This window comes from Sinohyriopsis cumingii, chromosome 9, assembly GCF_028554795.1.
Source record: "Sinohyriopsis cumingii isolate HCF-2022 chromosome 9, ASM2855479v2, whole genome shotgun sequence".
NCBI classification, from domain to species: Eukaryota; Metazoa; Mollusca; class Bivalvia; order Unionida; family Unionidae; genus Sinohyriopsis; species Sinohyriopsis cumingii.
The window spans coordinates 122537250-122563509 of NC_142969.1; the positions used below are offsets into that span (position 1 = coordinate 122537250).

Below are 26260 nucleotides of genomic sequence, written 5' to 3' on the forward strand. Positions count from 1 at the left end.
TTGTTGAAGTCACATCTTGTTATTGCAAATATGACCTATATTCATGATTTCTGTGGATTATTTTATCCCATAAATGTATAAATTGGATTAAAATCAAGATCTATTAAAATACGTAGAGCCATAATCCTTTCCTGTGAATTCTCAAATATGTTACATCCATAATCCCTTACTGGGAATTCTAGAAATATTAGTATTATGAATTTTCTATAAATGTTAGGATTCTGAATTTCACAAATATTGGGTTTAAATCCCTCTCTGTGAATTCTAAAATATGTTAGATCCATAATTCCTTCCTGTGAATTCTAAAAAAAACATTATATCCCAAATCCGATCCTGTGAATTCTAAGATACATATTAGATCTATAACCCTGTCCTGTGAATTATGAAATACATTTGAGCTATAATCTCTTCCTGTGAAATCTAGAAATGTTATATTTATAAGCCCTTCTTGTGATATTTACAAATGTTGGGTTTAAAATCCCTTCATGTGAATTCTAGAATAAATCTGACCCATAATCACTTTCTGTGATTTCTACAAATGTTGGGTTTCAAATTCCTCCTTGTGAATTGTAAATGTCTTAGGGCCATAATCCCTTCCTGTGAATTAATGACATGTTATATTTATATTCACTTCTTGTGAATTTACAAATGCTGGGTTTAAAATCACTTCCAGTGAATTATAAAACAAGTTAGATCCATAATCCCTTCCTGTAAATTCTACAAATGTTAGTTTTAGAATCCATTTCTGTGTATTCTACAAAATGTTAGGTTTAGAATCCATTCCTGTGTATTCTATAAAATGTTAGGTTTAGAATTCATTCCTGTGTATTCTACAAATGTTAGTTTTAGAATCCACTGCTGTGAATTCTACAAGTTTGGCAGAGCCACAATCCCTCAATGTGAATGCTACAAATGTATTAGATTTATAATCCCTTCCTGTTAGAGGCACACCATAGTTATTTTCGAGGGGGAAGGGACAAACATGTAATGTCAGTTATTAAATTTTACAGATGTAGCTTAAGACGTGTTTAGAGTTGAAATCTAGGGAGGGGTGGGGGCAAGTTCCCCCACTATCACTATATGCAGATGCCCACACTTCCTGTGAATTCTTCAAATATGTTAGATTTAGAATCCATTCTTAAGTTCTAAAAATGTTAGACGTATTACCCCATATATCTCAAATTCTACATTTTTTAACTCTTTGAAAACTTATGGATCATGAAAAAGGAATAAGTTGTACTAAATGCTTTGAACATGGCTGAGGGAGGGGGATTCTTCTGGACATAAATGTATGCCATAATTTAAGATACTCTCTTCCTTTAATGGCAGAATAAACAAAACATGCCCACCAGCATATCATAAGCAGTAATGTTTGAAGACAGAAGCCATACTAGTTCAGTGGTCAGCCCATTATAATGGCACTAAAAGCGTGCAGGATCAAATCTTAACTTAAATCAGCTATTACTGTGTAACTGTCCTTGGGGGGCAATTTCTCCAAGTGGCTATTGCACTAAATAAGCCATGTGTGTTGTCCTGCCTAAAACACCAAAGCAAGACCAATCCCCTGGTTGTATAATTGATTGAACCACAAAAGGATCATTATGTAATATTCTAAAGCATTCTTAACTCCATGTACATGCAGGTCAACTTTATTTGTTGTTTAAACAAAACCAATTTGCTGAGTATTTCCATTTCACCACATAGACACTGCATTTAGATGACCATTTAGTAATTTGATATAGGAATAATTATGTCTAGCAAGTGCTTGAGTTGTGTTTGTTGGTGGATGGGCTAAAGTAATGATTTACATGTCGGGAAAGTTTACTTAAGAATTATACGTGTTAGCTGGTGTCCAAATGTGAAAACCACAATAAGCCAGACATAAAAATAACGTGTTTCCTAATGCACTGTTAGTTAAAATTAGGGTAGGTAGGTATTTGTTTTAAATTTTTTGTTAACATTATAGGTATTATAATGATTAGTATATATAATGCACTAAGCACTTCATGTACTGGGCTAAAATAGCTCAATTAGATGTGAAATTTAATTGAGGTGGGGGTTCAGGAAATTCTTATTTTTTCATTTTTTTTAATCCTGGGGGGAAAAAAGTGCTAGGGTCAGCAGTGAAAAACATGGACAGCTGGCCAACTGGAAACAAGCATATTTCTTTTATTGGCATTATGTACTAAACTCTGTGTGTGTGTGTGTGTGTGATTTGGATTTTGAAAGTAGCTTTAAAAAAATTCAGTCATATCGCTATGATGTCTGCAATGTGACAGCTTATATTGATGTTTAGCACTGGGGCATCATGCCGCAGACATGCAGCATGATGTCACCAACAATCACATTATCCTGACACCAGGCCGAGCAGTCTTAACACTAAGCCTCTTAATGCTGAGCAACAAGCATCAAGCAGCTGTTAGTACCATTTTTGTAAGTCTTTGGTATGACTCAACTGGGGATCTAACCCACGACCTCCCACATCCGAGGCAGCCACTCTAATCACTAGGCCACCAGAGCAGTCTGTATTAAACTGCATTGTAGTGAGAACCATGTTATGTATAAAAGTGTGATATACACTGTACTGAGAACAGTGTCATATAATGAACCATGGTATAGTGGGAATGAACAAAATTGTTTCACACTGAATTGTACAAGCTGCTCTTAGAACAATGCATGTGACTTTTACGTTAATGAACAAGATAAACTAGACAAATTATTTTTATATCTTTTGGGATTAGTCTACGATAAAAATTAAAGAATTTAAATTAATGCACTTCTTTCAATATGTTTTCAGTTTTACAGAACTCCTTGACTATAAGGGTCTTCACTATAACACCATTCCCATTATGAGGTGGATATGGTCTGGACAGTGTTTCACCTTGACTCTCTTGTCTGGAGGAAATTTCATGTACCTCCCAACTAAGTTCCCTATAACGATCATGATATTTGGATTTGTTATATTTAAGGGATGCTGGCATTATATCCCCTGGGCTTCCTCAAGGTTATAACATTTGTCATATATCCCCTTTCATTGTGCTGTAGTGACACTATATGTATAATGTGCTTCTTTATCATGCTGTCTCGCAATAAGGTAGTATAGTCTATGGTTCCCACTGACCATTATAAGACAATATACTCTGTCCTCTATTTATAACACTATAGTGAGGGAGTAATGTATAATTATAAGGTGAAATACTCTATCATTTATATATATAGTATCATAATGAGGGTGTACAATATCATTATAAGACAACATTTTCTATGGCTCCTAGCATCATCATGATAATGAGGGATTCATTTATTATCATAAGGCAATATATCCCATTACTGCTAAGGACAACATTATAATGAGGAAGCCCTGTAAGGCAATACACTTAATGACTCCTTTAGATATCATTATAATGAGGGAATACTGTATCTTTAGAAGGTGTCATAATCTATCATTGCTATATCCAGTATCAAATAAGGGAGCACTGTTTAATTGTAAGGCAACATCCTCAAGGATTCCTATAGACATCATTATAATGAGGAAGTAATGTATCATTATAAGGCAACATACTCAAGGATTCCAATAAACAGCATTATGATGAGGGAATAATGTATCATTATAAGGCAATATACTCAAGGATTCCTATAGACAGCATTATAATGAGGGATTAATGTATCATTATAAGGCAACATACTCAAGGATTCCGATAGACATCATTATAATGAGGGAGTAATGTATCATTATAAGGCAATACACTCCAGGATTCCTAAAGACAGCATTATAATGAGGGAACACTATCATTGTAAAGGAATATACCCCATGGCTCATGAAGAAGTATTGTACCTTAACTCTTTGTCTGCAGTAGTTGGAGAAAGGATATGGTTTAATGAGGATTTGCCCTATAACTTTTACTATGGTTGCATGGGCCAATCCAATACATATTTAAAGCTCTGTTGAGGTGACACTACCTGGAATCACAAGACACTACCAGGAATCACATGCAGGTATTTGATAGCAGGCTGCACATTTATTGCCTTGCAGACACTAACTTCGGGTGACTAAGACAAAATGGCTTCGGTACCATCTGCAATCTTAACTGTTTAAATTTGTTAAACAAGATACCAAAAAGCAAGTGATGATTTTCTTTTCTAATAATAAGTAAAAAAGATTTAGTGTGAGAAGTTAAAAATGAAGATAGGAACCATGTTACAATGAGGGATCTTATAGTGATTGCTGTATCTATATAGGAAAAAACTTGCCTCCTACAGGGTCTAACAAATGTTGTGCCTGAACTCGGCAGGGGCTAACAGAAATGATCAGTCTGGACTATCATAATTACATGTATATTCAGGTAGAACAATGTACTATGACACATACACAATATATCTTATTCATCCTAAAAAAATTTACATTTGCACAAAAGGGTAATTATTAATAACTTAATCACGACAAGGAAAAAAAACCTATCTTACAGCTAATTTATTCATAATGGAATACCTTTTCTGGGTTACAGAATTTAAGCTGGACAGCATGTATTGTGCATAGTAATGACTCATCATAAGACCATTCTTTATAACACTGTTCAGGCTACAAGGGTCTTGGATCCATTATTTGTATGTAGTAGTAAACTTGTATGTACACCACAGAATGTACTTTATTATAAGGCAGTCACACCACAGGGTGGTATAATCTATGACTCCCATAGATACCATTACAGCACCCCATCCCTTCATTAAAACAGGATTTCTTAGAGCTCTGTGGGACTTCAGCTTCTGGGTCAAACAGGCATGAAATTCTCGAAGGACATGCAGTTTCTTGATGTGGATTTCCCTGTGATACTCTTCATTTTCCCCCAGAATGCTCCCCCTTTGCATATGTTGGTCAGCTGTGGTCTGTCTGCAGAATAGCTAAATGTTAGAATTTTGTACTCAGGCCTCAAGCCAGGTGACTAATTAATGGTTAATCATTATCATTGTAATTATCTTGTGAGAAGGACTGCCCTTCCAAATGCCAATCTGACATACTTCAAAGAAACCATGTTCTACTGAGTGTGTATGTAAGCACCTGCAATTGATTGGCAAATAAATGATTATTCCATGCAATGATCACAAAAGAGAAACAGATGAAAGGAAACCAGCCTTAGACATCTGTCTCTGATAGGAAGTAATAGACCCCAACATTTCCAAAAATGGGAACTCGGAGGGACCAGACTGGATACCTCAACCAGCACCAAATAGGAAGATCAACCCAAAATTCTAAAATAATATCTAAATACATTTTTTAATAAAAAATTCGTTTTGAATTTTTTTATGAATAAACAACACCACAGACCCAAAGGGCAACACAAACATATAAAAACCTTTATAAATTTCAGCAACATGGGGTGGTGCCACCTCATTGGTTACCAGCTCATCTAGCAGGGGGCCCCACACGTAAAGCAAATAAATGATGCCCTCTTTTGTTCTAACGATGTTTAAATTAAATTGGTGATGATGTAAATATAAAACATGAATCAAAGCTTTCTCAGTGCCTGATTTGGACAATAGTGTAAATTCATGGATATGGCATATAAATAATAACCACTATTTAAGTGTGATTTCTACACAGCACAACAATATCAGCTGAGACGTTTAAAAAGATTACAGAAAAGTACATTGTATTGAACAAATTAGTCTGCATTTAACATGGTTAACTAATCAACTTATCTACCGGTACGCTGAATTAGTTGTTTCTCTGCACATATTTTGCTTGGTAAAGTTGTATTCCTTCTTGAATTCAATCATAATTCACACCTACCTACCTATCTACCTATCTTGTGGTCCAAGGTTGACAATGCCGTGGTGGGAGTGGGAGACAAGCGCCCCACACCTCCAGAAATGCCCCATACAGATTGTGTCTCTGATCACCTCTGTCAACTAAAATCCAGCTCCTGGCCTTTGTGAATGGCTTAGCGTCGAAGTCCGGAGGACCATGTTTCCACTAACAGGAGAAGGGGTGAAGGCGGGCCACTGGCGCCTTAAAACCAGTCACTTCGGGTAGATGGGACTTGTAAACCTTGGATGGTAGTACTTTGGTAGCTCATGTAAGAGAATAAAAACTTTGATTCCAAACCTCTGCTGCCTTATGGATATACCCACTCATGGGAAAGGCTAAGGGAGTAAACCCAGATAGAAAATCCAGTGACTGAGTCCCTAAGGCGGTCTGACATTGACTTCAACATCATTCCAGGAACTCCTGCGACACCATTGGTGCCAAGCTGTATCAGCATTCGCTGTTCCCTTGGGTCCACCAAAAGGGGGAATCTGCTGCATGGGCAACAGCTGATTCTCCATACCACCCTGCCCAGGCTTTCTAGCTCCAAGGGAGAGGACACTCCAGTGTCATCATATGGCATCAGCACGATACTGGAAGTAGCAGTTTACCGGTTCTAAGTCAAAGCTTGATTGGCGTACAGCCTGGTGCCAGGGGTTTACTTCTGACAGTGGTAGAAATCACCATGTCTCACTGGACAGCTACCACCTGCCTCAAGCTGGGCAACCCCCAGTCAGTAAGGTGCGGCCTGGTTTGGCCTGCCTGCCTCAATGGGTGCGTGGAGCTTAGAGAACCATCTTGACAAGTGGGCTAAAAACTCCGCACCAGGAAAGACTCAAAGAAGAAATAAGAAGACTACAGCTCTTCGTTTTGCAAGCTGGAACATCAGGACCATGTGTCCTGGATTGACTGCTAACCTACAGCAGATCAAGGATGTACAGAAGACTGCTGTTATTGACAGAGAACTCTCCCGACTGAACACTGACATTGCCAGCCTCTGGGAGACCCGACTGGCTTACAGCGGCACCATCAGAGAAGCCAACTACACCTTCTTTTGGCAAGGGAAGCCTTCAGATGAACCTAGGCAGAATGGTGTCAGCTTTGCTGGAAAGAACATGCAAGTCGCCTTCACTGAACCTCCGTCATCAGGTACTGAGAGAATCCTTGCCCTCTGGCTGTCAACATCCTCAGGCCCGGTCAACATATTCAGCGTGTATGTCCCAACCCTCTGCTCAACCCATGAGGAGAAGACAAGTTCTATGATGTTCTGGATCAGATAATATCCAGTATCCCCAACAATGAAGGCCTGGTCCACCTCTCTCGGCTCTCACGGAAGAGGCATGATCAACGAGAATGGTCAGTGACTGCTGGAGATGTGCTGCTCCCACAGCCGATCGTGATGAAGAGTGCACCAAAGTCATGTGAACTTGATCCAATTCCAACATCACTGCTGCTTGAGTGCTTTGATCCAGTATTGCCTTCACTAACTTATGTTATTAACACCTCTCTCTCATCCGGGGAATTCCCATCATTTTTCAAAACTGCCATTGTAAAGCCTCTGCTGAAGAAATCTTAGAAAAGGTTGTTCTATCCCAGCTTGTATCTCATCTAAATTCAAACAGTCTTTTTAGCAATGTACAATCTGCATATCGCCCTTGCCACAGTACTGAAACTACTCTTCTAAAAGTAGTTAATGACATTCTCTCTGCGTTGGATAGCGGAAAGATTACAGTCCTCACCCTCCTTGATTTGTCTGCAGCATTTGACACAACAGACCATGATATATTACTTCACTGTCTCCAGCATGTATTTGGTATTCATGATACAGCCTTACTGTGGTTCAAGTCCTACTTGATCAACACGACACAAATTGTATCTGCAAATGGAATACACTCCAGCCAAGTTGATCTATGTTGTGGTGTTCCGCAGGGGTCTGTTCTTGGACCTGTTCTCTTCATTCTGTACACTCATTTGCTCTCAAGTGTCATAGATCATCATCCAGTGTCTCACCAATTGTATGCTGATGACACCCAAATATACAAATCTAGCCACCCAACTGAAGTTGATGCTACCATCCAAGGTGTAGAGAGGTGCATTTCTGATGTGAAATCATGGATGACATGTAACAAGCTGCAGATGAATGATGATAAAACTGAGGCTATTCTGATCACAACACAAAGACTTTCTCATTCACATCCTTTACCTCAAATAATAAATATCAGCGATGCCAACATTAAATTCACACAATCAGTACGAAACCTAGGTGTTACTCTGGACAGTACTCTCACATTGCACCAACATGTCATAAACATATGCAAGGCTGCATATCTTAAGCTGAGATGCATCAGCTGAATTCGCAAATATCTTTCAGTTGATGTCACTAAAACACTTGTGTGTTCATTAGTACTTTCAAGACTGGACTATTGTAACTCAATTCTGTCTGGTTCATCTCAATATCTGCTCCAGAAACTTCAAAACACAGCTGCTCAGATCATGCTTAGAGTGCCACAATCAGAGCACCCCCACCCCCACTGCTCTGTACCCTACACTGGCTATCCATTCAATCCATAATCAAACACAAAATTTGTTCTCTGTGCTACATTTCACTGTCGGACTCTAGTCCAACATACCTATCCGACCTCACCCATATGTACACACCAGCAAGATACTTACGTTTCTCTTCTGACAATCGTATACATGTACTCATTATTCCCACTATGAAAACAAAGTCATATGGACAGCGTTCTTTTGCATACCAGGGCCCAGCAATGTGGAATGAATTGCCCACTGAACTTAGACACAAAGACACAGTGATCACATTCAAGAGTGCTCTCAAGACTCACTTATTTCGACTGCAAGAACAAACTTAAAGACCTAATAATGTTTCCTACCTCAAATATTCTCAGCATGTTTTTTATTTTTTAATGTTTTTCTAATTTCATGGTGTTTGTTTTTGTAATAATATTATTATGTTTTTTATCTTATAGGTGTTAACTAATGTTGTAAAGTGCTTAGAGCTTCTAAAGATTAGGCGCTATACAAAGTCCTCATTATTATTATTATTATTATTATTATGTGTGACCAACACTTTCTTCAAATGCAAGGAGATCCACCAGGTGTCATGGAGACACCCGTGTTCATGCACACCACTGGCACCAGCAAGACCTCGTCAACACCAGGCATGCAGAATTGGCCAGTGTCCTCCTCACCCGCAGCTACCACAGTGCAAACTGCAACACAGGCTAATATCTCGTGTTCACCAGGGTGCAAATAATACCCAAAAAGCTACAACACCCCAAGGATAAATGTTGCAAGCAGCAGATGCCCCTCTACATTGCCTTCATAGACCTGACAAAGGCATTTGACCTGGTCAGATGGAATGGACTTTTCAGACTCCTGCAGAAGATCAGCTGCCCCCCACGACTGCTCGCTGTTGTCATGTCATTCCACGAGAACATGCACAGCACAGTGTGCTTCAATGGCACAACATTGGAGGCCTTCCCAGTCATCAGCAGAGTCAAACAAGGCCGTGCCATTGTGCCAATGCTCTTCACCATGTTCTTCTCCATGCTTCTCCAGTATGCCTTCAAGGACTGCAGTGAGGGAGTGTACATCCATACCAGGGCTGAAGGCAAGCTGTTCAACATCGCCAGTCTCCATGCTAAGACTAAAGTCAAAGAGGTCCTCATCCATGAATGGCTCTTTGCTGATGATGCAGCCTTGTCATCACACACGGAAGATGGACTGCAGCAGCTGGTATGCCACCTTTCCCACACCTGTAAGAAGTTTGGACTGACCATTAATTTGAAGAAAAAGAACATAATGGTACAGGATGCAGACTCTCCTCCATCCATCCCCATCAATGGGTAAAACTTCACATACCTCGGGTCCACCATCTCCAACTCACTCTCCATTGATTCTGAGATGAACGGCACCCCAACCTCACTGAGAAGACCAAATTGCACCTCTACCTGGCCTGCATGCTCAGCACACTCCTCTACAATGGCAAAAAATGGACCACCTATGTGAGACACAAGAGGAAACTCAACAGCTTCCACCTGAGATGCCTGTGGCGCATTCTGTACATCCACTGGGAGGACAAAGTACCCAACATAGAGGTTCTGGAACATGCCAACATGAACAGCATGTTCTCCATTCTCAGTGAGAGGCACCTTTGCTGGCTTGGCCATGTCAAGAGAATGGACCCAAGCCGCATTCCCAAGGACCTGTTATATGGGGAGTTAGCAGAAGGCGCACGACCAACATCAATGTCAATGAGTGGGAGAGCAATGCTAACAACCATTCCACCTGGCACCTAGCTGTCAGACAGGGCGTTCAAAAAGCTGAGGAAGACAGGAACATAAAGCAAGTTGAAAAGAGAGCTAGAAAGAAGAAGAAACAACAACTTACTCTGGAGCTACACCATCGTCTCCCATAGACGGATGGGTGAAAAGAGATCTATCTATCTATCTATCTATCTGTCTCTCTGTCTGTTTATCCACCCACTCACCCATCCATCTATCCAGATGTTTGCTTTTATAAGTTTCTGTGGTGGCAGTGGAGATGATATTTTTCTTGCAGATAACACAATGTGGCAGTGATAATTTTAGGATTGAAACTAACTGCTGGCAATTTTATTTTCCTGATTTAGTTTTGTTTTTATTATTGTTGTATGGGTAAAATAATTACAAAAAAATATGTGTATGTTTAAACTTAAGATTCTACTTACTGAAAATTTCCTTTGTTGTGTGATATTATAAATGGCCAAGAATTCAATCCTGATATTATCAAAATAATGCGCTCATGCCTTGAATTTTCCTTGATATCATTTTGAAACTGAAGAACTCCTGAGGTATACCAGGGACTCTCAGATAGAGGTTGGAGACTCCTGATTTTCATTTTTGGCAAGTCCAGGACTCATCTTGAAATTTTGTTAAGAGCCCTGGCTTCCTGTAGTAAGGCAAGTATGATCATGGATTCCATATCTTAGTGTAGTAAAATTATATGAAAAGTCTACTTCATCATCAGGTGACCTCACTATAAAGCAGTATAATCTAAAGCCACCATGGACAGCATTATGAGGTAGCACTGTAAGAGTACTGTAGTATAATGTACGTATATTCACTAACATGGACCATGGCTGTATTATCCAAAAGGCACTGTAGGCACTGTGCATAGGGCCTATGAAACCCATGTACCTGAAATGTGTACGAAAATGCCCAAGGTTTTCTGAGCTGGATCATCATGAAATTGCCCAAGGTCTTCAAAACTGGAACATAATGAAAATATTCAAGGTCTTCCCAGCTGGAACATCATCAAAATGTACAAGGACAACTCAGCTAGAACATCATCAAAATGTACAAGGACTTCTCAGCTTGAGCATCATAAAAATGCCCAAGCTTTTCCCAGCTGGAACATTATAAAAATAACTAAGTCCTTCTCAGCTGGAACATAATGGAAATGTCCATGGTCTTCCCAGCTGGAACATCAACAAAATGCCCAAGGCCTTCTCAGCTGGAACATCATAAAAGTGCCCAAGGTTTTCCCAGTTGGAACATCATCAAAATGCCATTGGCCTTCTCAGCTGGAACATCACCAAAATGACCAAGGCCTTCTCAGCTGGAACATCATCAAATGCCCAAGGCCTTTTCAGCTGGAACATCATAAAAATGCCCAAGGCCTTCTCAGCTGGAACATCATCACAATGCCCAAGGCCTTCTCAGTTGGAACATCATCACAATGCCCAAGGCCTTTTCAGCTGGAACAACATAAAAGTGCCCAAGGTTTTCCAAGGTGGAACATCAAAATGCCAGAGGCTTCTCAGCTGGAACATCATCAAAATGCCCAAGGCCTTCTCAGATGGAACATCATCAAAATGCCAGAGGCCTTCTCAGCCAGAACATCATCAAAATGCCCAAGGCCTTCTTAGCCGGAACATATAAAAGTGCCCAAGGTTTTCCCAGCTGGAACATCATCAAACTGCCAGAGGCCTTCTCAGCTGGAAAATCATAAAAGTGCCCAAGGTTTTCCCAGCTGGAACATCAAAATGCCAGAGGCTTCTCAGCTGGAACATCATCAAAATGCCCAAGGCCTTCTCAATAGGTATATCGATGAAACAAAAAAGTATAATTTTACTGGTCACCTCATACAGGAGGTAGCCATAACAAGATTTTCAAGATGACTATCACTGGAGGCATCTTGAAGTCAGATTTGCAAGATTTCATGTAGGACCAACTGAATATCACAAGAAGTGTCTGGGTTGCAATGTTTTATTGTAGTAGCAATAACAAGATTTTCAAGATGGTTACCATGATGGCCATAGGCCTTGCTAGATTTCCCAAATGGCAATTTGAATAAAAACCCAATTTTAATATGACTCACTTTATGAGGAACAATGATAACAATATTTTCAAGATGGTCAGTGTTAACTGTCTAGTGAAAACCTGACATTTACCCTCATGATTAATAGTGATAACCATTTTTTCAAGATGTTGGCTTATTTATGGACAGTATCTGTCACATAACATGACTGCATCTGGGTCAACACAATTTTGTTATTAGTAATCAGTTTAATAAACAACATATACCCTGATCTGCCTGCACATTATGTGATCTAGATTATCTGCAGTTGAGTATATATGGTGATCATTAGATTCTGCAGGATTACATTGCTTATGTGCCTCATTTCAGATCAATAAATTAGAAGCAGTCAAAGACACAAATTTGTAGTTAATGTGTAAATCACTGAGCTCATCTTGCAGTACTCTCCAAACAAATCTACCATGTGGTAATAATAATAATAATAATAATAATAATAATAATAATATAAATGATAATAATAATAGAAATAATAATAATAATAATAATAATAATAATAATAATAAAGTTTTTATTTAATGTGGGGTAGCTCCATCAAATAAAAGAACTAATCAACAATGAGACCCTCTAAGATACATGTATCCACTATCAGCAAGGATGTTTAACTTGAGCATAATATCATAACATGTACCAGCATACAAAAAAGTTTGATAACTAAAGCCTTATGCCATTAATTAAAACTTAGATTTTATATGTGAGGTTTCAGCCCCACGCAATATAACTGTCCAAATATTTAACACCGGGTGGGAGAACTGCCTCAACACTAAACAACCAACTTGTGTTGTAGGGTCATGAATCACCAGATCAAATACTACTAAAATTTGAACTTGAAGAATCACACTAACAATTACCATATATACTCGCTTATAAGTCAAGTCAAACGACAGAGATCATGATCTACTGGATCATAATGTGTATGCAGATCAGATCAGGGTCTATCTTGTTTGTACAACTGATTATTCCTAAAAAACTGCACAGATCCAGATCTGCTGGCACATTATGTCACAGCAAATCTGGGCTTGTGCAGTTTGTAGTTGGACATGTCTTATAGGCGAGTATATACAATATCCATGTTTCTCATACATCTCTCAGGCGGTATGTAAATTTACCATGTAGGCTCATGTTAATTGCTATTACCAAATCCTTTATTTGCCTAATTATTAGAAACATTATTAAAATAAATACACTTGGCATAAAAATACATTCATGTTCGATTTAAGGTTTATGTTTAAATAACTGAAAAACTATAAAACAAATGAAGTGAAATAATCTGCACACTGTACTGCACTATGTTAATTAGAATACTTTCCTGTACAGGTAAACTTATGCATTTATTCATTTAACTTGGACCCTTAAACTCATGTTAATAAATAATTATGTATTTTTCTATATATTTAATTACCTGTCCAAAAGCAGACCCACTTATTGATTATTTTCATCAAAATTTAATGATCCTATAAGAAGGTCTATAATTATTACAAGTCTTAATTAAATTCCTCCTTTGTTGAGAGCTATTAGGTTATAAATTGGGTAAATCTGAATTTGATGGGGCATTGATGTAACACCTCTTGCATGGGCCTGTAACCATTTTCACTGCCACATTTACATTCGTGCTGTCCGCAAATGGTATAAGATCACAGAAAGAAATATTTTAAAGGAAATTTTTGATCATGATCATGTACGATAAATTTGTGATGAACAGTTGTGAAGATAACCTTATTATAAAAAATGTTTGTCTTTTGGGCATGAAAAGAGAGTAAACACACTATGTACACAGTTAGCTTTTGTAATCATTAATAAGTTGTTAAACAAATCACATATCTTGAGAGTTGACCAACAAGCAAGCATTCCGGTGATCTCTCCTTAAACAATAAAGGTACACATTTTATCAGCAAAACATTGGATTTACTATGCTTATTCAAATCCAAATCCAGGTCATGAAGTGCAAGTGTGAGGAAATAACCATATATTACCATATATACTCACTTGTAAGTCACTCACTTATTATAGCATAATGCACCTGCTGATCAGGGTCTATGCTGTCTGTTCTACTGATTACAAAGTGCTCAGACCCAGATTTGCCAGCACATTATGTGCAGTCTGTTGTTGGACTTGCCTTATACGTGAGTATATGTTGTAGTTGTATGGGAATTTCTAAATGTACTTTGTTTGCATCCAGCTGTCCAAAGAAATGACAATGCATTACAATAATTCTGCTTAATATATTCTTACTTCATCCTGACGTGGTCACTTTCTTACTGATGTAAAGGTTATGTAGGACTGATTAAATGGAATGAATTAATGATTTTCTACCTCTTAAATTACAATGGCTGCTTTTAGAGGTAGTGAATGAAACAATAAAATTTAAATTCAAATATTGAATATAAAATTTCTAACAGACACATTTAAAATAATATAAACCCGTGCCAATATCACACAAGGTACTTAAGTTCAATTTCCTACTTTTATATCATCCAAAATATTGTTTAAAGATGTTTGTTTGAATTTACCAGCCATGAAAAAGAAAATATGTTTCTAAAGATATTTACTGTACCTTGTATTCTTCCTACATCCAGTGTGGTGGTCATTTTTTTAATGATGCAAAGGTCATAAAATGGCCTCCTCATGTCAGTGGTTGAAATTATTGATTTTGTACATTATCTATTGTATTAAATTCTCTAATATACAATGACCCCAAAATTCATGAGTGGGTTTAAGAATAAAAAATAAAGCCTGATGTACAGTATTTACTTGCTTACAAGTCAGGTCCCAATGCACGCAACTTAGACCCTGATCTGCAATCACATAATGCACACCCAGATCTGGGTCAGATAATGTGATGTCAGATATGGGTTCATGAAGTTTGTAGTAGGACTCGACTTGTAAGTGAGTGGAGATGGTACCCTCTTTTTGTAATACAGATTTTGTGTTTACTGTGGGATGCATCCAGCTTAGAAGGTGTTGGAATCTTGAAAAGGTTGTGGAATGTACAAGAAAATGTATTTTAAAGATTTCAGCCATTTTCTTCCATTATCTATGCCCTTTAAGTAGGATTTTGCACCATCTTTATCTTAGGTCTTATGGTGAGATATTTACTTTTAGTTGGAGGGGTTCATCTTCCTCAGAATACTGGAAAGGTGTTTTCACTCAGTACTGCATAACCATGTTTGTTCTGATGTGCTGATGTGACATACATACAAACATGCATGCATGCATACATACATACATGCATACACACACACATTCATACATACATACATACATACATACATACATACATACATACATTCATACATACATACATACATACATACATACATACATACATACATACATACATACATACATTCATACATACATAGATACATACATAGATACATACATACATACATACATACATACATACATATCCTTGCATCTTTCCAAATTTAATGTTTCTGCCATAAATTTAAGTTTAAATATTGTTAATTATAAATTTATAATATACATTTTCAGTGGCATAAATAAATTCTCACGGCATACTGAGATAACCTAAGGCCATTATGTGCTTATAGGGGCAAAAATTACCACTTTTCTTGTGTGACACTGAAACTGTTTCAAAGGTTACTGAGATGGTTCAACATAGTGAAGACTCACAGTATTTACCCAGACAATAGTTCATCATTGACACAGTATAACAGTTGAATAAAACATAAACTAAATGATACAACTGTCCAAATATGAACATTTCTTAAGTTGTTCTATACTTTTGAAAGAATTAACACAAGCTTCTTTCAACACCCATACAAAATGTCTCATTGTAACCATTATATCTGCCTAATTAACTGTTGCACACCTTTTTAAATTTAATGAAAGTTTGTAAACATAATTAACTGCTACATGCCTTTCAAATTAAAAGAATGTTAGCCCATCATAAGACTTGAAGGTATTTTCCAAATAATATCCTATGTAATTTTTAAAAAATATTGTCTGCATTTGTAATCCTATCCAACACAGACTGGTTCTAAACCCAAGTATTATCTGCATTTTTACATTTATCCTCTAAAGACTGGTTCTAAACCCAATTATTGCCTGTATTTATGGTGGTACTCTACAGTTTCGTATTTTGCATAGGGTTAGAATTTTAAAGAAAAATAATTTATCCTGCTTTCCTCACTGGTTATACTGGCTATTTAAAAAAGATCTTGTATATCTTAGGCATAATTCAAAAGAACCTTTAATTCCCTTTATTTTGGTGTATGATTGATAGATGTAATATCAGTTATAGAGTATACAGAGTGCACCTTTCAAAAAACTGCTAGCTCCACTTGGTCATTTTCACTTTCTGAACTTCAGAGGCAAATTGTATAAAAAAGAGCTGATAACTTTTTTTTACATTTGATATATTTGTTAATTCATTCATTGCCCTTTCAGAAGTTGGTATTGTCTAGTCTGGCAAAATTCATTTTCCATATTTTAATAGCTGCTATGGATAGTGTACTTTAGACTAATTCAGGCTGAATTTTTTAGCACAAGGGAGCAGTCATTCTAGTTAGCAGTGTGTTTAGATAATGTACAATTTCCAAAGAAATATCATCCACATTACATTAATGTAGCACAGAGGTATGCCAACATTCATTCCATTGTGCATGTTTTAAATGCAAACAACTTCACCTTACATACGTCACTCTCTCAAAAGTACATAATAACTGGTGAGCACCCCCTATACACTTATTCTATACAGACTGGTTCTAAATTCTAAATCTATTTCCTCTAAAAGTACATACCATGCTCTGCTTAAATAAATACTCCCTCCCACCTCTTAAACATAACCAAGTGCACACCTTTCACACAGATATATCAAACAAAGAAAGTCAATCAAGAAAATATGATATCGATACATTAAGTGTCCAATTTTATGTGCAAGGTATCCAAACATTAATTGAAAACAAAGGCAAGTAAACACAATGATCACACAAATATATAAAGAATGAAATAACGAAAAAGATTAATAAATTACTATTCCTTAAAGAAGTGAAAAATATAACTTTGTAAATAACTAAATCTTCTGATGACTCATCAGATGCTCTTGATATCTAAATGGGAATGTTTACTGACACACTGAAAAGTCGTACTCTTTCAAGTTAAAGAGTTGAGCAACAAAATCAGCCCATTTAGATTGCAGGTGATATATTCAATGCTATTAAGGCAAGGGATATATTTAATAAAGTGAAACATTACCAAAAATTACAGACTATGGAACAAAGTGGGTAAATTATTCAAACACCAAGTAAAACTCACCATTCCACTAAAATAGTATTGAGTATATATAATTAACCAAAAATAACCAAAAAACTTTCAAAATACTTCTGATAAGTCTAAAATTCATTTTAAAATAATTTGATAACCTAGATGTCAAAACAGCTGCAGTTCTATATGACAAAAGTGCTTAAGTTCCTACAACTCTCAAATTAAGTGATTGCACATTCACATATTTATATCTTCAATCTAAGTGTTTCAACAGTTTTTTTCCCCCCAAACCATTTAAAACTGGCAGAACTCCAACAAACAAGAAGGGAGATCTCTCCAAAATGAACAACTAAAGATATATATCAAACTTTTTTGAAACATGTTACAAAGATATGTTTGTAACATATTAGAAAGAAACGGCTGTAACATACTAAAAAGATGTTTTTATAACTCATTACAAAGACATGTTTGTAAGATATTAGAAAGACATGTTTGTAATAAATTTAGAAACTACATGAAATCTTTCAATTGATTGCATTCATGCTATGATACACTAACTAGAATGGTGGATGATTTGATTGGTTAACAGGCTATAGACCTTATTAATCACAAAATTACACTGGAAAAAAGAAAACCTTCTGGTGGTTTCCATTTCAACAGAGACTCAAGCTTCAAACAGTCTAATAGCCTACAAATCCTTACATGGGCCAACTCCTGATTATCTTCAAACAAATGTTGATGTTGTTGTTTTGAGTTCAACATCATTTCCCAGCCAATTTAGGTTAGCCATGGTGGTCACTGTTACTAGTGGAGGAAAAACCTGGGAAAGCTTTTTATGAATCCTCCATAAAAAATGCCCTCATGCAGCCCTCGAGGTGGTGAATTTTAGATTCCTGATCTATATACTCACATGTAATATTTATGAATCCTCCATGAACTAATCTGCAATGTATCCCATTTATAATGCAATGTATAAATCCTATAATTATATGTACTCATTTGTAATGTCTTTGTCTGAATCCTCTATGAACACATCTATAATACCTTTGTATGAATCTTCCATCAAAAATGCCCCCATGCAACCCTCGAGGTGGTTTGAATTTTAAATTCCTGATCTATATACTCACATGTAATGTTTATGAATCCTCCATGAACTAATTTGCAATGCCTTGTATAAATCCTCAGTGTACTCATTTGCAATGCCTTGTATCAATCCTCAATTTACTCATTTGCATTGCCTTGTATAAATCACCACATTGACTTGCAGGAATCCTCTATGAACTCATTTGTAATGTCCTCACAGGAATCCTCTATGAACTCATTTGTAATGTCTTTGCTGGAATCTTCTATGAACTCATTTGACATGTCTTTGCAGGAATCTTCTGTGTAACTCAACTGTAATACCTATTACAAATCATATATGTACTCTTTTTTAATCCCTTTCATAAATCCTCCATGAACTCATTTGTTATGCCATATATGAATCCTCCATGTACTCATTTGTAATATCTTCATATGAATCCTCCATGTACTCATTTATAATGCCTTGTATGAATCCTCCATGTATTCATTTATAATGCCTTGTATGAATCCTCCATGTATTCATTTATAATGCCTTCTATGAATCCTCCATGCATTCATTTATAATGCCTTGTATGAATCCTCCATGTACTCATTTATAATGCCTTGTATGAATCCTCCATGTACTCATTTATAATGCCTTGTATGAATCCTCCATGTATTCATTTATAATGCCTTGTATGAATCCTCCATGTACTCATTTGCAATGCCTCCCAGTTATAATGCAATGTATAAATCCTATATGTACTCATTTGTAATGTCTTTGTCTGAATCCTCTGTGAACACATCTGTAATACCTTTGTATGAATCCTCCATCAAAAATCATGCAGCCCTCAAGCTGGTTTGAATTTTAAATTCCTTGTCTATATACTCACATGTAATGTTTATGAATCCTCCATGAACTAATTTGCAATGCCTTGTATAAATCCTCAGTGTACTCATTTACAATGCCTTGTATTAATCCTCAGTGTACTCATTTGCAATGCCTTGTATTAATCTTCAATTTACTCATTTGCATTGCCTTGTATAAATCATCATATTGACTTGCAGGAATCCTCTATGAACTCATTTGTAATGTCTTTGTATGAATCCTTTATGAACTCATCTGTAATGTTTTTGCAGGAATCCTCTATGAACTCACTTGTAATGACTTTGCTGGAATCTTCTGTGAAATTCAACTGAAATATCTTTTATGAATCCTATATGTACCCTTTTATAATGCATTGTATGAATCCTCCATACACTTATTTGTAATGCCTTGTATAAATCCTCCAAATATCATTTATACTCATTTATAATGCCATGCATGCATCCTTTATGAACTCATTTGCAATGCCTTGTATTAATCCTCCATGTCTTATTTGTAATGCCTTGTTAAAATCCATCAAATATCATTTATAATGTCATGTATGCATCCTATACGAACTAATTTGTAATGCCTTGCATTAATCCTCTATGCATTCAATGTAATGCCTTGCAGTAATCCTCTATGTACTCATTGCAATGTCTTGTATTAATCTGTTATGTACTCATTGCAATGCCTTGTATTAATACTATATGTACTCATTGTAATGCCATGTATTAATCCTCTATGTACTCATTGTAATGCCTTGTATTAATCCTCTATATACTCATTGTAATGCCTTGTATTAATCCTATATGTACTCATTGTAATGCCTTGTATTAATCCTCTATGTAATCATTGTAATGTCTTATATTAATCCTCAATGTACTCACTGCAGTGCCTTATATTAATCCTCTATCTACTCATTTTAATACCTTGTATTAATCCTATATGTACTCATTGTAGTGCCTTGGATTAATCCTATATGTACTCATTGTAATGCCTTTATATTAATCCTCTATGTACTCATTGTAATGCCTTTATATTAATCCTCTATGTACTCATTGTAATGGCCTGTATTAATCCTCTATGTACTCATTATAATGACAAATTAATTATATATGTACTCATTGTAATGCCTTGTATTAATCCTCTATATACTCATTGTAATGCCTTGTATTAATCCTCTATGTACTCATTGTAATGCCTTGCATTAATCCTTGATGTACTCATTGTAATGCCTTATCTGAATCCTCTATGTACTCATTGTACTGCCTTGTATTAATCCTCTATGTACTCACTGTAATGCTTTGTATTAATCCTCTATGTGCTCATTGTAATGCCTTGTATTAATCCTCAATATACTCATTATAATGACAAATTAATTCTCAATGTACTCATTGTAATGCCATGTATTAATCCTCTATGTGCTCATTGTAGTGCCTTGTATTAATCCTATATGTACTCATTGTAATGCCTTTATATTAATCCTCTATGTACTCATTGTAATGCCTTGTATTAATCCTATATGTACTCATTGTAATGCCTTTATATTAATCCTCTATGTACTCATTGTAATGCCTTGTATTAATCCTCTATATACTCATTGAAATGCCTTGTATTAATCCTCTATGTACTCATTGTAATGCCTTGTGTTACTCTTCTATTTACTAATTGTAATGGCTTGTATTAATCCTCTATGTACTCATTTTTAATGCCTTAATGTATATATTTTATAACAGTAGTAGATGAGTTATCTAGTTTTCTTACAGCTATGTTGTCTAAAGATATTACAACATATATAAATTATACAGCATGTTCTAAAAGGCCCCCAAATAACTGGTCTGTTGAACAAATGAGTTTCATGTTTAAATAGTCATTATTATTATTATTATTATTATTATTATTATTATTATTATTATTATTATTACATGTACTATTATTATTATTATTATTATTACAATATAAAACATGACCTTGCAGGTGATGCCTTGCCATCTTCAAACATTGCAGTTCTAATCAGTTCATCAGCACAAACAATGTTTTGTTCCAGAGCCTGAATGTGGTCTCTGTGTTCAACTTCAGTGGAACTTATCAATAAAGTACATGAACCTGAAGTTTCACTAAGAAAAAACAAGGTATTTTGGATGTTTTTGTCTTCAATAATGATGCCTTCATCACTTATTGTCACACACTGGGTACATCTATTTGGGCACAGTACCCTCCTCACATATAGCAACATACTGGATGGATCTACACGAGCTGAGTTGGATTGTCAAACACTAGTTACATCTATTTAGGCACACTACCTTCTTCACATATAGTAACATACCGGATGGATCTAGATTTGCAATACAAGATGCAAGAAAATTTAGTGAAGATCGGTGGTCTGAGTCAAATACAGTAAATCTTTGCTAGGGGTGGGTCTCAGTAATAAATATACCAAATGGCAAATCATACGAAACTATCAAGTGTTACTATTGTTATTATTGTTACTATTATTTATTGTCAATAATGACTTAAATTCTGATTTACCATACATACTCTCTTATAAGTCATGTCCAACTGCAAACTGCATAATGCACCAGCAGATCTGGGTCTGTACAGTTTGTTAAGTGTAACCAGTATAATTAAAAACATATAGCCCTGGTCTACAGGCACATTATGCTATGGTAATATCAGGATATGTGCCACTTACCATTTGACTTGACTTATAAGCGAGTATATGCAGTATTAGCACTAATATTAGTACCCTTACTTGTACCTCATCAACCACAACAAATCAAGTTGAGGCTACGACATCGTAGCTAATGCAGTATGGGAATCTTTCAATCAAGTCTAATGAAGCTGGTTTGAAAGCTGGTATCAGTGGTCTGGTCGAAGTTTAAATCTTTGAACAGGTGGATTTCATGCAGAGCTGACATGCATTGATCATAATATGTTATGTTTGTAGAGTATGTTAGAAGTTCAAAACGAATATAGTCAGCACATTTGGTTTGGTGCCTTAAAGCATAGCAACACAAGGATTTTATTTTAATGCTGAAGCAACTGGAGTAAAGTGCTTTTCACAAGGACACATCATGGTAACTGACATGGGCTGATCCAATTTTTAGCAACGAAAATCATAATCACTAATTTTTTTACAACACATGTACACTTTGTTGGACACAAAATAATCTACATGAATGGGTAGATAACAACAAACATTAGATTATTAATAGTAAATGCAGTCAAAAGGATGGAGGTTGCAAACTGACAGTGTTGAGTGGACACAGGCAACAAACATAGAAAGTGTGAATATTTGTAATGGCTTTCTATTTTCAGTTATTGGTATCACTAAACAGTTTTTAGCCATGGTCAGGTTGAGGATGTATCCTCTCACCTGCTGTCAAAATAAAAATCCATAACCATTAATAATGTATACATTTTCAAACTGTTCTGAGAACTGAGAAAATGAATCAGCAACAAAGATTAGCATGTCAGAAGCTGCTCCTTCAAAGTTTATCTCAGACCAGTCAGTTAAGCAAGCCCCTCGCCACATATGACAATCACTCAAACTTGCAATTCTCAGCTTATAAAGATTCTATAATGAATACAATCAACGAGATTTTACAAAGTGACAGTCATTGCTTTAACAATGATGATGAATGGGTCATGGATGCCTCTTCCATATATACCAAATGGCAAATCATATGAAACTGTCAATATTATTATTATTAATTATTATCATTAGTGACTTAAAATGTTGATTCTATAAATATTGTGATCATTAGCGAACATGCCTCTTCTTCTCCACATATACTCACATGTCATCGTGTATCTCACATGCTACAAGGACTTCAATGGCATTGACATAGTACCTGACTTAAACAACACACTGGATTTTTATTTATTTATTTACATGACCTACCATATATACTTGCTTATTAGTAGATTCAAACTGCAAACAACAAAGAGCCTGATCTGCCAAAGCAAAAAGCATCTGCAGATCAGGGTCTTTGTCGTTTGTTCTACCAACAAGTCGTAACAAACTGTGCAGACCCAGATCTGTTAGCACATTATGCTAAGGTAGATCTGGGTCAGTGCAGTTTATAACTGGACTCATAAGAGAGTATATACAGTAAGCTGTGTGATGTTTCTCCTAGGCTTTGCATAATTCATCTTATAACAAGGCACAACAGTAAACAACATGTTTACGTTTTGGCATGCTATATGTTAGACCTTTATTAGTCCTGCCACCTGTTTGTTGTATTAAGTGTATTTTAATTAATATTTACTGGGTCTTAGGTTTCTAAGTGATCTAAAGCGCTTGCCTTTACTGATCACTGCCACCTCACTTCTGTCCATGTGGGTTCTAGTACTGGGTTTGGCCAATGTGGGTATGTGAAAAAGCATTCCTGTAGGTTTCTATGGATTGGTTGTTTTTACCAGGGTTTTCCCAGGTTCTTCCTCTACTAGTTATACTGGCTGCCATGTATAGCCTATCATGTATTGAAAAACAGCATTAAACTAATGAACACATTAGGGTTATGGGCTAATTGACAATGCACAATTCAATACATGTTGGTAGTGGATGATATTCTGACTTTGAAGAAATGGATAGTTTCCTTCAATAAAGTATGCTGTAACATTTTTAGCAGTGAGTTGGAAAAATAATAATTTACACAACAAATAATGCCATACATTTTTTTTATTTACAGTCACTGAAGCATTGTACATGAAAATGTATTTGGTATGCTAGCAAACAATCTGTAATGGACACAATAAAATAGTCCATTGAGTGGTAACGAAAATGGATTTTGTGCACAGTTTTGAAAAAATGAGCAAAGGCCTCTTTATGTTTCAATATAAATGACAGTTTAATCAGTCATGAAAATCTTGAAAGTAGTTTAAAAAAGGTATAGAGCAGTGGTTATCAACCTTTTAGAGAATGAGAACCCAGGGGTCAAACTAGAATTTTAAGGACAGGTGACTTCTTGTGGACAGAGATGAGAAAAGTGAGAGCTGAATGTCCCATGAAATTCAACACTCATTGCATCTTGTTTAGTCCTTGTGCTGCATCATATTTAATTACAATCATTCTCTTTGCCTTTACATATTGCGTGTACTATGAATAATCGAATTGCCCATTTTAGTTCTTTAGAGATCTTTTCCGCAAAGCAGGCTTTACCCGCACATTCCATTCAGTCTTTTCAAGAAAATAAAATAGTACTTTGCACTTATTACGTTTTGTACATGAGATCTGGCTTCACCCCACCCTATGAAGCCCTTTCGGATTACCAATAGCTATTAAACTTGCACATCATGACGGCATTTGTCAAATATTCAATGGGTACAATTATAAAAGATCTTCTACCTTTAAGGGCAGGAAACTCCAATTCTCTAATGTTTTCAATATTTTCGTTAAAGGCACCACCACTTTCCATGACGGTGTAGTTATTCTCCTTCCCTGTATTTCCAAAACGTACAAATTAACCCCTCAGTATCCAAGGTTAGGAATCGGAACATGAAGGTCGCCATTTTGGACAGTCACATGATCAACCACGGCGGTCATGACCTGCAAGTAGTTCTTTATTTAGATGTGTTTCTACGCATTCGCGCTAATTTAGATAACTAAGAGAATTAACCTTCAAATTTTTATTTTTTAACGATTCGTGTGTTAGAAAACTAGTTTTAATTGCTTTTAAAATTATATTAAATAAGCAGATATAAAATCGTGATTTATTAGCACTAAGTTCAGTCGCGGCGCGATATCAGTCTGTTATTCGTATCAACGACGGCAGAGTTATTTCGCTCCCTCGTTAGCATCTAATTCATACTTTATTTGGCTGTCATCCTCGTGTGGTTGTTGTTCCCGCTCTAACTTTATCCAGATCCCTTGCTAGCATTCCCAGGTATGTTTTCTACACTTTTTTCCATATGCTTATTACCTGTCACTGTTAACCATCCTTTATTTTTACACACCGTTCTCTCTATCTATGCCTCTCGCCTTCCAAACCAGCGTATTACTAGCATTTAGCCTCAGTCAGTAGCAGATTACTTTGGTTTTAACAGTTTCCTCAGCGCACCAGTAATCTTTGTCAGTAACCTTTAGATCGAAAGCACAAAATATTATTTACCCTCTCTATATATTGTCCTTGCATGCATGCTTTTTTCTTTTCGATTGGAAAAAATGGGAAATTTTTTTGTGTGGAAAATTTCCTATTTTTTTGGTACCATTATAAATTCCAATGAGAAATACGCATGCTTACCTCAAAGTAATTTTTATTTTAATTTCATTCCTAATTTTTAGTTTAAAGTATATACAAATTTAAAAGCAAAAATGTTCTTTCTAAATTTAAAACAAATTTATTTTGACATTATAATTTTTATATCACCATGATCTAATTGTTTTAGCAATTAGAATATGTAATACATTGTACTGAAGTCATAGCAGATTTTTAAAAACTTTCTTTCCTTGTATGCTGTAAGTGCATATATATATATATATATATATATATATATATATATATATATATATATATATACACATACATACATACATATGCACATACATACATGTCCAAGTTTGCACTGATCTTTACTCTTAAGTTTTAATTATTTGGACATTTATGATTGGCGTGGAAGGGGTAGGAATAGTTAAAGGAAACTTGGACTATTATGTATACTAGTATATCTCAGATATTAAGGCTCTTGTCACCATCCCACATGTACAAACCCCTCCCATCCATCCTCCTCCTTGTCCCATCTGTATGGCAGTTCATTTACTACCCACCTTCATTCCACCCGATGTTATGCATATATATATATACTTGTGTATGGCATACTGCCTCCCTTTTAATACAACCCCACGCGAGCGAGGGAAGAAATAACAGAAGAGGATACTTCACAGATGGATGAAGAAGCCAAATGGTAGCTTGTATTGC

At 36.0% G+C, this 26260-nt stretch overlaps 2 protein-coding genes across 9 annotated transcripts in view; one reads left to right on the forward strand and one right to left on the reverse strand.

The window, feature by feature from the left end:
- LOC149792817 (molybdenum cofactor sulfurase-like) overlaps window positions 1-24860 on the reverse strand; it is a 117683-nt gene extending 92823 nt beyond the window's left edge. Inside the window, exon 1 of the mRNA XM_089971271.1 lies at window positions 24691-24860. Within this exon, the coding sequence (XP_089827397.1) occupies window positions 24691-24760 (70 nt within the window). The 5' untranslated portion in view covers window positions 24761-24860. The remainder of the gene's footprint in view (window positions 1-24690) is intronic.
- A 243-nt stretch (window positions 24861-25103) lies between these two features.
- LOC149792818 (poly(rC)-binding protein 3-like) overlaps window positions 25104-26260 on the forward strand; it is a 274568-nt gene continuing 273411 nt past the window's right edge. For 6 of the 8 annotated variants that reach the window (XM_089971275.1, XM_089971288.1, XM_089971285.1 and 3 more), the window contains exon 1: window positions 25104-25228. The gene's annotated coding sequence lies outside the window, so the exon portion shown is untranslated. The remainder of the gene's footprint in view (window positions 25229-26260) is intronic. The other 2 variants (XM_089971276.1, XM_089971280.1) reach the window with 1 other exon arrangement.